The 17,143-nt window shown below is 46.8% G+C and overlaps 1 protein-coding gene and 1 long non-coding RNA gene across 2 annotated transcripts; both read left to right on the top strand.

Annotated features, from left to right (window-relative positions):
- The first annotated feature begins 723 nt into the window (after positions 1 to 723).
- LOC119772975 (prolyl 4-hydroxylase subunit alpha-1-like) lies at positions 724 to 11,470 on the top strand. The gene is made up of 14 exons (XM_038269706.1): positions 724 to 833; positions 900 to 996; positions 1,098 to 1,249; positions 5,768 to 5,905; positions 5,987 to 6,235; positions 6,460 to 6,647; positions 6,733 to 6,909; positions 7,258 to 7,328; positions 7,680 to 7,779; positions 7,861 to 7,914; positions 8,573 to 8,638; positions 8,722 to 8,790; positions 10,282 to 10,378; positions 10,588 to 11,470. Exons 1-14 carry the CDS (start codon positions 752 to 754, stop codon positions 10,656 to 10,658), a joined length of 1,611 nt encoding a protein of 536 aa, XP_038125634.1. The 5' UTR covers positions 724 to 751; the 3' UTR covers positions 10,659 to 11,470.
- Positions 11,471 to 16,457: 4,987 nt separating this feature from the next.
- LOC119772971 lies at positions 16,458 to 16,834 on the top strand. Its single transcript, XR_005279324.1, has 3 exons — positions 16,458 to 16,500; positions 16,583 to 16,660; positions 16,768 to 16,834. It is a non-coding gene; the product is annotated as an uncharacterized LOC119772971 (long non-coding RNA).
- The last annotated feature ends 309 nt before the right edge of the window (positions 16,835 to 17,143 follow it).

Here is a 17,143-nt window from a genome sequence, read left to right as displayed (position 1 = left end):
GAGAGAAACATGCCTGGATCCAAGTTCTTCATGGGAAGTTTGGTGGAAGGAAAAACTCAGGTTGGAAAGTCAGATGGAGCAGACAGGGGGCCCCTGAGGGCCCATCTGTTCGATGGACCTGGCACTTCTCCTGAGGAGCTGTCCTGATCAAAGACCTGATTAAGAGTGAACCTGACTGTACGGGCGCCATCTTGGGGAGGTCAACCTGCTGCTTTAGGCAGAGCAGAAGAAGGCTGCCTCAGCGCTGCAGCAGATTTTTGATTAAATCAACAGACTGATGACATCAGAGATGGAGGGAGAACTTCCTGAAGGCATCAGAGCTTTGGAGACATTACTGAATGAACAGCAGATATACACAACATAGATTAGAAACTCCCTTTACTGTCCCACAGTAGGAAAAAAAATAAAAAATATCCAATTTTATTAGTTAAGCACTTAAAAAAAAAAACAGCAGTGCTGTAAAGAAAAGTAAATAAATAAGGAAACATAAATAACTATAAATAAATATATATCCAGACGTAGAGCAGAATCCAGACTGGTTTATATCTCAAGCACCTCAGACATTCCAGATCCATTCAGACTTCCAGGAATGGTTCCTCAAGTAGAGGCTTTCTCCTCTGACTGGATCCTGATCCTGATCCTGATCCGGATCCTGATCCGGATCCTGAGGAAGGTTGAAGGTTGGATCAGGGCTGTGGATGCAGTCCTGCTGTAATTCTCCTTCTTCTGCTTGTTTCTGTCTGCAGCCGACATGAAGCTCTACCACCGCTGCTTGGTCCTCCTGCTCCTCTTCGCCTCCGTCTCGGCTCACAGGGACTTCTTCACCTCCATCGGTGGGTTTAGGCCCTTCCTCCGCTCCTGCTCCCTTCCTGCACATCTAAACTGTTGCTTCTTCTCAGGTCACATGACGGACCTGCTGTTCATGGAGAAGGACCTGGTTTCCTCTCTGAAGGACTACATCAGAGCAGAGGAGGACAAACTGCAGCGAATCAAACGGTGAGGTGGACCCAAACATCTCAGCAGCTCTGAGCTGCAGACTGGCGCAGGTAGCTGAAGGTGTGTGTGTGTGTGTGTGTGTGTGTGGGCGGGGCCTTCAGGTGGGCGGACAGACTGGACGCCCTGTCAGCTGCTGGCTCTCAGGATCCTGAAGGTTTCCTGGGTCACCCGGTGAACGCCTTCCAGCTGATAAAGAGGCTGAACACGGAGTGGGCGGAGCTAGAGAGCCTGGTACTGACTGACGTGTCCGACGGTAAACACACACACACACACTTTTAAAGTCTGGCTTCCTTTAAACTTTCCTAAAGTGCAGAACATCTGGAGTTGGTAAAGAGAAATCTTTTGGATCCTGTAGATCCGTTCATCTGATGTCTGGATAAAAGATGAGATCCCGGTTCTGACAGATTTCTCGGCGGTTTTTAGCATCGTGGTTCTTTCAGATCGTTGCTCAGCGTCCTGGACCTTTGGGTCGTTGACCTTTGGGGCGATGATAGATCAGCTCTCCATCTTTTCTATTTTTACTCTAATGTGCTGTTCCTAGAAACTAAAAGGCTGCTTTCCGTTGTTTCCAGGTGATAGTCAGACCCATCTGCTCTAAGCTGTGGCTCCTTCTGAGCAGCAGATCCTCCTCAGATGAGGCATAAACCCCTGGAGTACGGATGGAAAAAGGCCTCCTGACTCGTCGTTTCTCCCCGACTCGTCGTTTCCCCCCGTCCCGTCGTTTCCCCCCGACTCGTTGTTTCTCCCCGACTCGTGGTTTCTCCCCAACTCCTCTTTTATTCCCGACTCGTGGTTTCTCCCCGACTCCTCTTTTATTCCCGACTCGTGGTTTCTCCCCGACTCCTCTTTTATTCCCGACTCGTGGTTTCTCCCCGACTCCTCTTTTATTCCCGACTCGTCATTTCTCCCCGACTCGTTTTTTCTCCCCGACTCGTCGTTTCTCCCCGACTCGTTTTTTCTCCCCGACTCCTCTTTCATTCCCGACTCGTTTTTTCTCCCCGACTCCTCTTTCATTCCCGACTCGTCGTTTCTCCCCGACTCCTCTTTTATTCCCGACTCGTCGTTTCTCCCCGACTCGTTTTTTCTCCCCGACTCCTCTTTCATTCCCGAATCGTCGTTTCTCCCCGAGTCCTCGTTTCTCCCCGAGTCCTCGTTTCTCCCCGACTCCTCGTTTCTCCCCGAGTCCTCGTTTCTCCCCGACTCCTCGTTTCTCCCCGACTCCTCGTTTCTCCCCGAGTCCTCGTTTCTCCCCGACTCCTCGTTTCTCCCCGAGTCCTCGTTTCTCCCCGAGTCCTCGTTTCTCCCCGACTCCTCGTTTCCTCCCGACTCGTCGTTTCCTCCCGACTCGTCGTTTCCCCCCGATTCCTCTTTTATTCCCCACTCGTCGTTTCTCTCGGACTCGTCGTTTCTCCCCGACTCCTCTTTTATTGCCGACTCGTTGTTTCTCCCGGACTCGTTGTTTCTCCCCGACTCCTCTTTCATTCCCGACTCGTCGTTTCTCCCCGACTCGTCGTTTCTCCCTGACTCCTCTTTTATTCCCGACTCGTGGTTTCTCCCCCACTCGTCGTTTCTCTCGGACTCGTCGTTTCTCCCCGACTCCTCTTTTATTCCCGACTCGTCGTTTCTCCCCGACTCGTAGTTTCTCACCGACTCCTCTTTCATTATCGACTCGTCGTTTCTCCCCGACTCGTCGTTTCTCCCTGACTCCTCTTTTATTCCCAACTCGTGGTTTCTCCCCGACTCGTCGTTTCTCCCTGACTCCTCTTTTATTCCCGAGTCCTCGTTTCTCCCCGACTCGTGGTTTCTCCCCGACTCGTGGTTTCTCCCGGACTCGTCGTTTCTCCCCGAGTCCTCGTTTCTCCCCGACTCGTCGTTTCCCCCCGACTCGTCGTTTCCCCCCGAGTCCTCGTTTCTCCCCGAGTCCTCGTTTCTCCCCGACTCATCGTTTCCCCCCGACTCGTCGTTTCCCCCCGACTCGTCGTTTCCCCCCGACTCGTCGTTTCTCCCGGACTCGTCGTTTCTCCCCGAGTCCTCGTTTCTCCCCGACTCCTCGTTTCTCTCCGACTCGTCATTTCCCCCCGACTCGTCATTTCCCCCCGACTCGTCGTTTCTCCCGGACTCGTCGTTTCTCCCCGACTCGTCATTTCCCCCCGACTCGTCATTTCCCCCCGACTCGTCGTTTCTCCCGGACTCGTCGTTTCTCCCCGAGTCCTCGTTTCTCCCCGACTCCTCGTTTCTCCCCGAGTCCTCGTTTCTCCCCGAGTCCTCGTTTCTCCCCGACTCCTCGTTTCCTCCCGACTCGTCGTTTCCTCCCGACTCGTCGTTTCCCCCCGATTCCTCTTTTATTCCCCACTCGTCGTTTCTCTCGGACTCGTCGTTTCTCCCCGACTCCTCTTTTATTGCCGACTCGTTGTTTCTCCCGGACTCGTTGTTTCTCCCCGACTCCTCTTTCATTCCCGACTCGTCGTTTCTCCCCGACTCGTCGTTTCTCCCCGACTCCTCTTTTATTCCCGACTCGTCGTTTCTCCCCGACTCGTAGTTTCTCACCGACTCCTCTTTCATTATCGACTCGTCGTTTCTCCCCGACTCGTCGTTTCTCCCTGACTCCTCTTTTATTCCCAACTCGTGGTTTCTCCCCGACTCGTCGTTTCTCCCTGACTCCTCTTTTATTCCCGAGTCCTCGTTTCTCCCCGACTCGTGGTTTCTCCCCGACTCGTGGTTTCTCCCGGACTCGTCGTTTCTCCCCGAGTCCTCGTTTCTCCCCGACTCGTCGTTTCCCCCCGACTCGTCGTTTCCCCCCGAGTCCTCGTTTCTCCCCGAGTCCTCGTTTCTCCCCGACTCATCGTTTCCCCCCGACTCGTCGTTTCCCCCCGACTCGTCGTTTCCCCCCGACTCGTCGTTTCTCCCGGACTCGTCGTTTCTCCCCGAGTCCTCGTTTCTCCCCGACTCCTCGTTTCTCTCCGACTCGTCATTTCCCCCCGACTCGTCATTTCCCCCCGACTCGTCGTTTCTCCCGGACTCGTCGTTTCTCCCCGACTCGTCATTTCCCCCCGACTCGTCATTTCCCCCCGACTCGTCGTTTCTCCCGGACTCGTCGTTTCTCCCCGAGTCCTCGTTTCTCCCCGACTCCTCGTTTCTCCCCGAGTCCTCGTTTCTCCCCGAGTCCTCGTTTCTCCCCGACTCCTCGTTTCCTCCCGACTCGTCGTTTCCTCCCGACTCGTCGTTTCCCCCCGATTCCTCTTTTATTCCCCACTCGTCGTTTCTCTCGGACTCGTCGTTTCTCCCCGACTCCTCTTTTATTGCCGACTCGTTGTTTCTCCCGGACTCGTTGTTTCTCCCCGACTCCTCTTTCATTCCCGACTCGTCGTTTCTCCCCGACTCGTCGTTTCTCCCTGACTCCTCTTTTATTCCCGACTCGTGGTTTCTCCCCCACTCGTCGTTTCTCTCGGACTCGTCGTTTCTCCCCGACTCCTCTTTTATTCCCGACTCGTCGTTTCTCCCCGACTCGTCGTTTCTCACCGACTCCTCTTTCATTATCGACTCGTCGTTTCTCCCCGACTCGTCGTTTCTCCCTGACTCCTCTTTTATTCCCAACTCGTGGTTTCTCCCCGACTCGTCGTTTCTCCCTGACTCCTCTTTTATTCCCGAGTCCTCGTTTCTCCCCGACTCGTGGTTTCTCCCCGACTCGTGGTTTCTCCCGGACTCGTCGTTTCTCCCCGAGTCCTCGTTTCTCCCCGACTCGTCGTTTCCCCCCGACTCGTCGTTTCCCCCCGAGTCCTCGTTTCTCCCCGAGTCCTCGTTTCTCCCCGACTCATCGTTTCCCCCCGACTCGTCGTTTCCCCCCGACTCGTCGTTTCCCCCCGACTCGTCGTTTCTCCCGGACTCGTCGTTTCTCCCCGAGTCCTCGTTTCTCCCCGACTCCTCGTTTCTCTCCGACTCGTCATTTCCCCCCGACTCGTCATTTCCCCCCGACTCGTCGTTTCTCCCTGACTCCTCTTTTATTCCCGAGTCCTCGTTTCTCCCCGACTCGTGGTTTCTCCCCGACTCGTGGTTTCTCCCGGACTCGTCGTTTCTCCCCGAGTCCTCGTTTCTCCCCGAGTCCTCGTTTCTCCCCGAGTCCTCGTTTCTCCCCGACTCGTCGTTTCCCCCCGACTCGTCGTTTCCCCCCGAGTCCTCGTTTCTCCCCGAGTCCTCGTTTCTCCCCGAGTCCTCGTTTCTCCCCGACTCATCGTTTCCCCCCGACTCGTCGTTTCCCCCCGACTCGTCGTTTCCCCCCGACTCGTCGTTTCCCCCCGACTCGTCGTTTCTCCCGGACTCGTCGTTTCTCCCCGAGTCCTTGTTTCTCCCCGAGTCCTCGTTTCTCCCGGACTCGTCGTTTCTCCCCGACTCGTCATTTCCCCCCGACTCGTCATTTCCCCCCGACTCGTCGTTTCTCCCGGACTCGTCGTTTCTCCCCGCATCGTCGTTTCTCCCCGACTCGTCGTTTCCCTCCGACTAGTGCTTTCTCCCTTACTAGTGGTTTCTCCCTGACTCCTCATTTATTCCCGACTCGTGGTTTCTCGCCGACTCGTCGTTTATTTTTCGTTCCCTTTAAATCCAGGATAAAATGTTGGATAATCTTTCCTTGTTTTTTCTTAGGTGTGTATTTTTATTCTATTTTCTGTTCTCCAGTTTTTCTCCTTTTTTCAGCGTTTAACGCTCGTCGCTGTGCTCAGTGTTGATAATGAACGGCTAGCTTTGCTAAAGCTTCTTTTATTTTCTGGTCCTCCAGCGTTCGTCTCCAACCTCACCATCCAGAGGCAGCACTTCCCAGGCGATGACGACCAGACGGGAGCAGCCAAAGCTCTGATGAGGCTGCAGGACACCTACCAGCTGGAGACGGAGGCCATCTCCAGCGGGCGGCTGCTCGGTCGGCTGATTCTGGGTCAGAGCTGAAAGCCGCTGGTCCTTCAGCCTGGATGCTGACAGCAGCTCCTGTCTCCTCTTTCAGGCTCTGAGGCGCTGCTGAGCAGCAGGCTGACCGTAGAGGACTGCTTTGACCTGGGGAGGGTGGCGTACGCCGAGGTGGATTATTACCACACGGAGCTGTGGATGGCGCAGGCCTTAAAGCAGCTGGACCGAGGGGAGCGGTCCGGCACCGTGGACGCCGTCGCCATTCTGGACTACCTCAGCTACTCCGTCTACCAGCAGGGGGAGCTGGAGAGAGCGCTCGACTTCACTAAGAGGCTGCTAGAGCTGGGTCGGTACCACCAGAACCAGAGTCCAAACTGCATGGTGGCTGTGGGTTGAAGCTAGGGCTGAACGATTTTGCCAAAAAAATCAAAATTGCGATTATTTTTCACCAATGGTACAATAACTTTATTCTCGAAATAAAAAAAAATGTTGGAATAATTTTTTATTTTTTTTTCTGAGTCCTGAAGGTTCTGGGTTCACTGATTAAAAGTTCTGGCTCTGTCCGGTTAGATCCATCCCACCAGCGGGCCAATGGCAACCTGAAGTACTTTGAGTACCAGCTGTCCAAACAGAGGAAGATGGAGGATGATGATGAGGAGCAGCGGAGGTTAAAGAAGGAGAACCGGGGTCGCCGTGACGACTACCTGCCTGAGAGGAATCATTACGAGAAGCTGTGCCGCGGCGAAGGCGTCCTGATGGTGAGCCGGCGGAATCGCACCCTGTACGGTCTGTGTGATGTCATCAATGTCCACAGCCAATCAGCTTCTGCTCTCCTCCTGTCAGACTCCTCGCAGGCAGAGCCGCCTCTTCTGCCGTTACTATGACAACGGACGGCACCCCAAGTTGGTGATCGGACCGGTGAAGCAGGAGGACGAGTGGGACAGCCCGCACATCGTCCGTTACCATGACATCGTGTCACGCAGAGACATGGAGAAGGTGAAGGAGCTGGCCAAACCCAGGGTGAGAAGATGGCGGACGGCGCGGTTCTGATTAGGAGCGTAGAACAGACCCGGCTCTGGAGGCGGGTCAGGAGTGCTGCATTGTGGGAAGAGAATGGCTTTATTTATCCATGCAATCTGAAAAGTGCGGCAGGCTTCGCTCAGACTCTGGGTTGAACTCAGGTCTGGACTTTGACTAGGCCGTTTCATTATAGCTCTCCTCTATGGCAGCCAGGCTGCAGAGCTCTTCCAGGTTCCGCCTCCAGCCTGACAGGTTCTCCTCAGAGTCGGAGCAGCATCATCTTTAGCCACTGTTGTCATGACGACCAGAGACAGGGCTGTATTAATGCTGTAACTTTGGGCTTCACAGCTCCATCGAGCCACCATCTCCAACCCGGTCACCGGCGTCCTGGAGACGGCCCACTACCGCATCAGTAAGAGGTAAGAGATGGACCTCCTGTCTCCGTCTGTCTATGTCTGTCTCTGTGGTGTCCCCTGGTGGATGGATCAGCTTAGAGGAGCCAGGAGTTCCTGCCCGTCAGACGGGCAAACTGTCCGCAGCTCCTCAGAGCCTCTAAGAGGGGAGAAGCTGCTGGTTCTGATCGGATCAGAACCACAGATCAGGAGGAGCTGAGGACCTTCAGCCTCCTGGATCCTCCAGAGACCATCTGGATCCAGACTGCAGTCGACCTCCTCCATGTGGACCTGAGCAGCTGGAGCATCATGACAGACCTGATGCCGCCGCCGCTCATCCTGTGATGCCTGACTGACGTCTCTGTGTCCGTCTGTCAGCGCCTGGCTGGGAGCCTTCGAGCATCCTGTGGTGGAGAAGATCAACCAGCGGATCGAGGCCGTCACGGGGCTGGATGTCAGCACGGCGGAGGACCTGCAGGTGACCTCTGACCTCTGGCCTTGCTGTGTTTCATACAGACGCTTGTTTGGGGGATTAACGGGGACTGCTTGTCTCCTGCAGGTGGCGAACTACGGCGTAGGAGGACAGTATGAGCCTCACTTTGACTTTGGACGGGTAAACATCTGATAACTTTAATCCCCTAAAAAAGATTAATCCGACTTTAAGCCAGAGTGGAAAACTGTCAAAGTACAAAAAATATGTCTTAATATTCTTATTATTATTTTTAATTTCTTCCTCTACTTAATAATAATAATAATATTTCTATTATTCTGAATAATTGTTTGGAGAGCAGAGATCAGTCTTTATCTGATGAATAAATTCTTTATATAATGTACATTTTATTTATCTTTTTTGTTTATTTTTGTAAATAGATAATAAAATTTAAATGTAAATAATTTATGTAATTTTTGTTTTGTTTTTTAAATCCAAATAATGTTTATTATCATAATAATTAGATGTTATAGTTAAGAAGGATTTCAATGATAATCCCATAAATTATTAGGAATATTAATGAATTAGGTTTTAGACAATAAACCCAGAATAAATCTTTGTTATCTGGGATTATTGGATCAGATGTTCCCAGCAGAAGAATCCCGGTTCTGATGGAGAACCGCTGGGAACAGATCGGATCTACCTTCACACATCTCAGCTGAAGGTTCTTTAGAAAACCGGATCTGTGCTCCACAGATTCCTGCAGGTTCTGGGTCATCATTGGGAAGAGGAACGGAATAAATTCCAGAAATCCATCCATGTAAACGTTTGTGTTTTGCAGAAAGATGAGCCGGATGCGTTTGAGGAGCTGGGAACCGGGAACCGGATCGCCACCTGGCTGCTCTACGTCAGTTCCCTCCTCAGCATCACTTCCTTGTTTATGTTTCCTTTCTTGCTCATCAGCTGATCGTCTCCTCCTTCCTGCTGCAGATGAGCGACGTACAGGCAGGGGGCGCCACAGTCTTCACGGACATTGGTGCTGCCGTCCAACCGAAAGAGGTGAGCTTCTGCGCCACCTGCTGGTGATGCAATGTAATGGATGTCACTGCCCGATCCGTCCAGGAAGCACAAATCCTGCACTGCTGCAAATACATATAGATCCAAGTCTCCATAAATAATGTAATGATGGTACTAAAATCACTTATTTCTATCCTTAACTCACTAAAGTATGCTAACACACATCTTTAAAAAATGTTCTATGAATTTAGTGAGGCAATTTTGATGCTTTTTAGATTTTCTCCATTTAACAGCTTGCCTGACGTCATCATGGAACATCAGAGCAGTCCGGCTAAATCTGTTTTTCTGCATTTTAATTGTTTCTTTCTTTAGTTTACTCACTATATACCATAACTTTAACACGAAAGGAAAAGATAAAACTCAAAAAGAGTAGATTTTATGTTTAAATCCAAAGTGGAAAAAGTTAGCTCCTGGAAGTAGCGTAGGATCCCATCTGCTGTACAGAGCAGGAACAGATGGATAAAACGGAAAGGATTTAAAGTCATAGGGAAATCATATTTAAATGTCAAATCATTCTGGCTTAAACATCTTTATCAGACCATATTGTCCCAAAATTTAGAAAATTTCTATTTAAAAAAATCTTGTCTTAAAATCTGTGTTTTTTTCTGTTATCTTCTGCAGGCCAGTTAGCTCTACGTCAGCCTGAAGACCTAAATTCGGCCAATCATATATCAACGGTCATCTGTCAATCAAATGTTTTTGGTCATAGCATCTTGATTCATGTGTCGCAGCTAATATACGCAATGGTTCAAATCAGAATCCTTTCCTTTCCCATTGAGTTGCGTCCCAGTGTTCACGGGGATGGACGTCTGTGTCTTCGGCAGGCGTAGAGCTAACAGAACTGGCAGCGTTGCGAGGCAAGGGCTCAAACATGGACGGCTGGAAGCCTTCTACACCAAACCAAGCTTCTGCCGCCCTGGCGTCCTCTTCCACAACATCTTCGTCCCCGCTTTCCTCCTCTAAATAAAAAATGGATGACCGAGGAGACTCATCCACGACCTCCGACACTAAACTCTCCTCCTCTTGCATGTTTCCGCTGTCCATAGCGTTCCTTGACAGCGTCGTTTCTAAGTTGCTAACTGGTTAGCAAGATGCTTCCAACAAACCGGCCACAATCAAAATTGCTTGCTAACCTTCCGCCACAACAATCCCGCCCCTTGATAATTGACCAATCACATTCACTTTATTCACTCAAGTAAAGTCGTGCACCACTCGAGAGGATTCGGAAATGTAACGTTTGGAACAGCTGCTTCCCTACGACTTAAAAATACATTATTAACCTTTTAGACATTATAGTATTTCTGGGGAGGGAAAAACGTTATTTATGTCTTTATAACAACGTACATTTGCGGGTGACCTGGATGGATCGTGCTTCCAGGTCGGATCAGGTAGTGACGATGGAAGGAAGGAGCACTGGTTTCCTGTGCAGGAAGGGAAGCTAATCCTGTGTGACCTTTGACCCTGTGGCTGCAGGGCTCAGCCGTGTTCTGGTTTAACCTGCATCCCAGTGGAGAGGGCGACTATCGGACCCGACACGCTGCCTGCCCGGTGCTGCTGGGAAACAAATGGGGTGAGAAACTGTTGGGGTGTCCTCCATCATGACTGGGAGCAGAAACACTCGGCTGTTGTCGGGCTCCTGCGGGTTGGAAAAACCTGGAAGTTTCTGTTCCGAGGAGGCCAGCAGCTAGCAGGCACCCTCAGCTCAGTCGGGTGTTTCTGCTCCATCTCTCCGAACCTTTCATTTTTTCTGAATAAACTTCCACAAACTCTCTCCTTTAGTTTCCAACAAATGGATCCATGAACGGGGCCAGGAGTTCAGGAGGCGCTGCGGCCTTCGCTGGATCGACTGACACTCCATCCTCTCAAACCTTCTCCTCATCTGGGCTGAGAGCTCATCTGTGTGTGTGTGTGTGTGTGTGTGTCAGAACTTCCTGCCTCAGAGCAGCTAAAACATCAGCTGGGGATTGAAATTCCCATGATGCAAAGTGCCAATTAGATTAAGCTCCACCCACTCCTCTGCAAAGATGTTTACACTCCAGAACGAATCTACAAACTACTGATTAGACTCGCAGGAGGAGGCCGTTAGCAGCCGGATCGATCTGGATTTTAACAGATTAGAGATGATTTTCGATAAGATTAAAAATGAGGAAACGTCCTTTGGATGCTGGGGGGTGACCAGCTGCCCCTCCCCCTCATCATGGTGGCAGAGATGCACACAGGAAGGGGACGTCTCACTCTACCAACTCCAGGTTCATCAATATCGATCAGTGATCATGTGCTTCGGCTCAGACCGCCTCTGGTTCTGCTGCCGATTAGAACCGGGTCGATAAGTTGGAATCAGTTTCAGGAAACATCAGGATCATTTAGAGCCATTCTGTTTGGTTGGTTGTTTTTTTGGGTTAATTCTTTGGTTTTAACTCAGTTCTTATTGAAGCTGCAGGGAAAACAAAGGTTCTGCAGAGCTGGTCTGGTCCGTCTCAGAAACTGTTGAATCATGGCGTTCACATTCTAGATCTGCAACTCTTATTCTTTTGAAACAATAGAGGTCAAAGCTGCACTTTATTAAAGGAAAAGTTCGGTCAGCGAGGAATAATCAATGGATCATTATTTATACCTAAAACTAATAAGTTCATGGTGATTTAATTGTTTTAGCGTTAAACAGTAAAAAAAAAATAAAAAGAATTTTTATTGCGATCACTGAGTCTGGGAGCGGCCATTTTTGCCCAAATATAGTAGCCCCTCCCTCCTGCCATCTTCCAGCAGTGACGTCACGGTGCGGTAAGCCTAGCGCCATTCTCCCCGCTTTACAAGCTAAATCAATGGGAACTACTAGACACATCTGCAATCAACAACAATTATTGAAGATTTCCAGAGGACTTCACCATTGAAATTCACCAGAGCTATAGTGAAACTGACAATGCCCACGTGCATGGCAGCTGGATGCTGGAATACATCGGGTAAAAGTGAAAAAAAGAGTTATTCCACCTTTCTGATTCCTGATCCTCCACGGACGGGTTGGTCGTTGGATCGCCAACTTGAAGAGGGAGGATTTGCCATCGAACTTCTGGCCAGAGAAAAAACCCGTAATATGTAGCCAACATTTGGAAGAAGAATGTTTTCAAGATGACTTGGATAATAGCGCGTTGTGACAAACACCAGATACAGCACTGGGACTTGATCAACAGCCGATACCGCACCGTGACGTCACTAACCAGTAGGTGGCAGTAGTGTTCTTTGACAAACATGGATGCCTCCAGTAAAGTACATTCACATGAAAATTACTCTGAACTAAAAACACTGATCATTTATTGAACAGGATGGAATCATTTCAGATTTAAAGAACGTTCAGAAGTTTGAATTCTGATTATGAGCGACTTTTCCTTTAAGCCGTTCAGATGAGGAGCAGCTACTGTTTTAAACCACTGTTACCTTTTCTGCTTTTGGTTTTATCAACCAGCTTGTTAGAAAAGAGTGTCAATAAGAGAACTGTGATGAAGATGATTATCAAAATAAAATAAAAACTGTCAAGTAAACATACGTGTTAATCTCATCTATTGTTGGTAAAAAGCCACAGCAGCACCCAGAGGTTGATGCTGCCACAGATCTGGACTTTGACTAGGCCGTTCTGAACCTCTATCCCAGTCTGAGGAGTTCCACAGCCTCTCCTAAATCTAACTGGCTACTGCAGAAATTATAAAAGAGAAATGCTGTTTTATGTTAAATATGTTAAATGTGAGGCTTCAGCACAGTTTGGTGATTTGCTACCAGATCATTCATGAAAGCTGAGGTGGGGAGTAACTTGTTACATTTACTGGAGTAAATGGTTAATTAAAACTTTGCTATTTTCACTGCAACATACTTTTTACTTCTAATCGCTAATCTTAATTTAAGTTAAATTTTTGACCACTTTACCCACTATGGGTCACTTTACTGAACAAAAAATAACCAGGTTTAAACCTAAAAAGCAGTAGAACCAGGCTGATAGTTATGGAGTATTTGGAGCAATATTTATGATTATTTAATTTTAACAGATTGCACTTTATTGATCTCACATTGCAGAAATTGCCTTTGCCTTTAACCCATCCCCTTGGGGAGCAGTGGGCTGCCACTGTGCGGGGCCCAGGGAGCAGTGTGGGGTTAAGGGTCTTGCTCAGGGACTCAGAGTGGCAGTCTGTGGGAGTGGGGCCAGAACTTAGAACCTCTGGATTCCAAGCTCTATAACCACTAGGCCTCCACTCCCCCCAGTAGAGTGGCAGCCTTTAGACGCCTTTAGCATCTCTTAAGAGATAAATATGGGGGCTATTTTTCACTATGTCATTCATTCATTCATAATAATCTCTAAATTCCAAACTAAATATTTAGATTGTCAGTTAAAAAAAACTTGTTAGCAAGCTAAATATTTAACCAGCACCTAAGCTAGTTAAATATTAGCTTGGTGCTAGCTAGCTAGCTAGCTTGGTGCTAGTTAAAATTTAACCAGCACTGTCATTACCCGATCCGTACCGGAAGCACGATCCGTACCATCAGCTCATTTGCGCCTGCGCGAACAGAATAACTTCCGGTGGCAATATTTCCTTTTTCTTACGTTTTTATTCTTTTGTATTTTTTAGAGGCATGGGTTTCTTTTTGTATAGCTTTGTATTTTCGTCAATATTGCATTTTCTAAAAATAAAAAAACAGAAATACATAAAAAAGTTCAATCGTCTTGTGATAGTTACTTTGACTGCTCTGAGCATGCGCAAATATACGTCACACAGCGTTTATATTTAAATTTATTTAAATATTTGATTTACTCTGTACTTAACGATGCACTCCAGCAGTACTGATCCCACAATGGATTCATTTGCTACCTTTCGTGACCTGCAGTTTTTCATTGATAAGGGAACATTTCCCGAAAATTTTTATTTTTATTCCAGAAAAAAAATTAAAAGGATGTCTCCACATTTTCAAGTTAAAGGTAAGAAAATTAAAAAGTAAAACCAGCCAGAAAAAATATTCATTTAATAATTATTTAGTTTATAAGTCCATTTAATGTTTAAATAAGAATGATACAATTTTTTTTGTCCCTGGGAAAGCAGTCTTTTCAATTTTAAATCCAATATAGAATATATTTCACATTTAAGAAGATTATGTTCTTATTTCTTTCACTTTTTATTCTAGCAAGCATGTTACGGTCAAAGTAAAAGTATATATTTAAAATGTTAAATGCGATAATATTTTTTACAATTTTAAACTATTTATTTATATATTTTATCTTGTATGCTGTTTGGGTTACTACATTTCTCTGGGATGCACAAAAATATCTGTATGCTTTAAATTTTATGTCTTTGCATGAAAAAAAACATAAAATATGTTTTATTTATACTGTTTTCATATCATTCCATCCAACCATTCTTCTAACAGACAGCAGACTCTTCTACGTTGGTCCCAGACGGCAGTTCATGCGGCTTGTGGTACTTTCTGAGAAAGGAAGAACATCTGTCTTGATGGAGTGCCACAATAATCCTGGTACTGGCAACCACAATGGCAGGAGGGCCACTCGAGACAGGGTTATTGCTGGGTATTATTGGCTCACCATCACAAAGGATGTTGATGAATGGGTAATGTAAAACAAATTAATTATGGCTCATACCTTCCATCACCTTTAATTTTGAAGACTTTTAGCATAAAGAATGTAATACACAATTAATAGAAGCTATAGGTTGTCTTTAGCTGATTTTGTTGTTTATCAGCCTGAATCAACTACACAAACAAATTTTCCTTTCAGGTCAAGCGTTGAAAACTGTAGCACCGGTTCTACATTCAATCAAGGTTCTAATTTTTTTAATTTATAGACTGAAACACAAGCACTGTTTTTATAAGTCAATATAACCCCTTTCCATTATATCTTTCTATTATTTGTTCTTTTATTGTGTGGTAGGTAAAAGAACCCTGGGAGGTTCTTGGATTGGACCTGATTGGGCCATTGCCAGAGACCTCTCTGGGACACAACTATGTCCTCACTATGACCGATCTGTACACAAAGTGGGTGGTTGCTGAACCTCTACGAACAAAGACCGCTGTAGAAGTTTGTTCAGCAATCATCTCTAAGCTGTACACGTTTGGCCTAGTGAGAAAAATAATAACAGATCAGGGGAAGGAGTTTGTGAACCAGGTGAAATTTTATCCATCTTCTCTTCTGTCATTTTTGCAAACTTCAGTCCTTTGAAGATATTTATGTTCCCTGCAGCTCAATGACAGCATCTTTAAACTGCTGAACATCCAGCATGCTGTGTCCAGTGCATACCACCCCCAGACCAATGGACAGGTATTTAGCCTTTGCTTTGCAAGAACTTCCATGTTTAAATCAAGTTGCTTTATTTATGAAAAAACATATCTTTCATTTAGGATGAAAGGACAAATCAAAATATAAAGCGTGCTCTGAGGAAGTACGTCAACGAAAGCCATAATGACTGGGACCTTCACCTTCCTGCAGTTGTTTATGGAATTAACACTGCCAAGCAGGTAGTACACTAGTGTTTCATTTGCACAAAATATCTGAAAACAGATAACCATGAACTTTTTTGCTATCAGTCTTCAACCAAATACACCCCATACTTCCTCTTGTTCCACCGTCACCCACGTCTGCCCGAGATAATGAATACCTGTCCAATGGGAGACAACTTTGAGGTTGGTGATGCAGAGGATGAAATCGATAAACAGCTGACTGAAGTACACAATCTTAATACCAAGGTTTGTAAATGTTGAGAAAATATTAGAAGTAAGATTTTTTTTACAATCTTGCCTAAAGTGCATTTCTATTTTTGAAGGTTCTTCAAAATATTGAAATGGCACAGGAAAGACAGCAAAGGACTTTTGGAGACCGGAAACGCAAATTTACCCGTGTCGCAACTGTTGAGGCTGGGGATGAATGTCTGATTTCAGGGGCTTCAAAAAGGCCACGTACAGGGGACACATTGACCAGCCAGCACAGAGGACCTTACAAGATTGGAAACATTACAAAAAAGGGAGTGGCCACTGTGCTGAAGGGATCAACAACCATGAAGGTCAATGTGTCCAGACTGAGGCCCTATTATAGGTTAACAAGTAAGTGCTTTTAGATGTTCCACACTTCTGTGTCTTTGTGTTCATATTTTTACTTCATGAGAATAACTGAAAAAATGTTGTCATCATATATACAACCAGATGAGCAACTATCTGAAGGGCAGCTCCTCAACGACCACGAATACTCCTCTAGGGACTGGCAGCAGGAGCATTCCTATTGTTTTTCTGGAGCAAAGTGGGAACGGGATGTGAACCCAGTTCAAGAGGCTCTTGTATGCTTTGACATATTTTGCTCTGAATCTGCGCCTGACTGGCTCTGCTAATTTAATCTCCTCTCCTTTCTCACATTGCTGCCCCAAATGTAATAACTTCTCCTGAAATATTTTAATTTTCTTTCATTTAGCTATGTTACATATTGGACCAGGATTGTTCACCTGCTGAGCTAATTGTGAAGGAGGGAAGTGTGTGCCTTACACGTGAGGATTTCTGGTCCTTGGGGTTAAGTCAGTGCATGGAATCAAATGTAAGTATTCTTAAATGTGTCTCATAAAACCTGTAATATCTAACTGTCTAATCACTGGTTAATTTCAATGTTTTTCAGATTGAAATGCTTGCCTGAAAATAGTAGAGGAAACGGCAAAAAGATTTGTAATTAAATTGCCTAGATCTTCATATTTACGCCCTGCGAAACAATTGAAAAGCTTAACATCATTCTTTCTGTTTTCACAAGGGAAAAGACATACACATCTTCAATCTGTATGTGGTGCCCCTGTGGAAGGCAGATGTGGATCCTTTGTGTTCACTGCCTGTAGGTATTTTCGTGAATTTATCTATATTGCTGTCCTCCTCACTCTTTCTATTCTTCAGTGTATACAACATGTATGATGTAATATTAATGCATATTGGTATTATTAGGACCTGACAACGAAAGACCTTGTAGTTTTCCCAGCATGGAGCCAACAACAGGACGCTGCTGATCACTAGCTCCTCTGCGTAATGACAATTTTTGTATTTTAAATAATCTCAGTGAAGGATTTATATGTATTGCTGTTTAATGATGTGATAATAAAAAGAATATCAATTGCAGGTTCTACTGGTAAAACAGAGAGAGATAGTGTTTCTTGACTCCCTTCGACCAGATGGTTTTGGTGACGAGGCCTACAAAAATATATTTAGGTTCAAGCTATATTGATTCACTGGTTGTGGCCTATTGCCAGTTCTGTCTCTTTGGATATATGTTCATAAAAGCCTCGTTCTCAGGCTAGGTGTTCATAAAAGCCTCGTTCTCAGG

The sequence above is a fragment of the Cyprinodon tularosa genome, unplaced genomic scaffold (genome assembly GCF_016077235.1).
Source record: "Cyprinodon tularosa strain WSP-4 unplaced genomic scaffold, ASM1607723v1 ctg736, whole genome shotgun sequence".
Taxonomy (NCBI): domain Eukaryota; kingdom Metazoa; phylum Chordata; class Actinopteri; order Cyprinodontiformes; family Cyprinodontidae; genus Cyprinodon; species Cyprinodon tularosa.
Note: the sequence above shows the minus strand (reverse complement) of the source record. Positions and strands in the feature narration are given on the sequence as shown.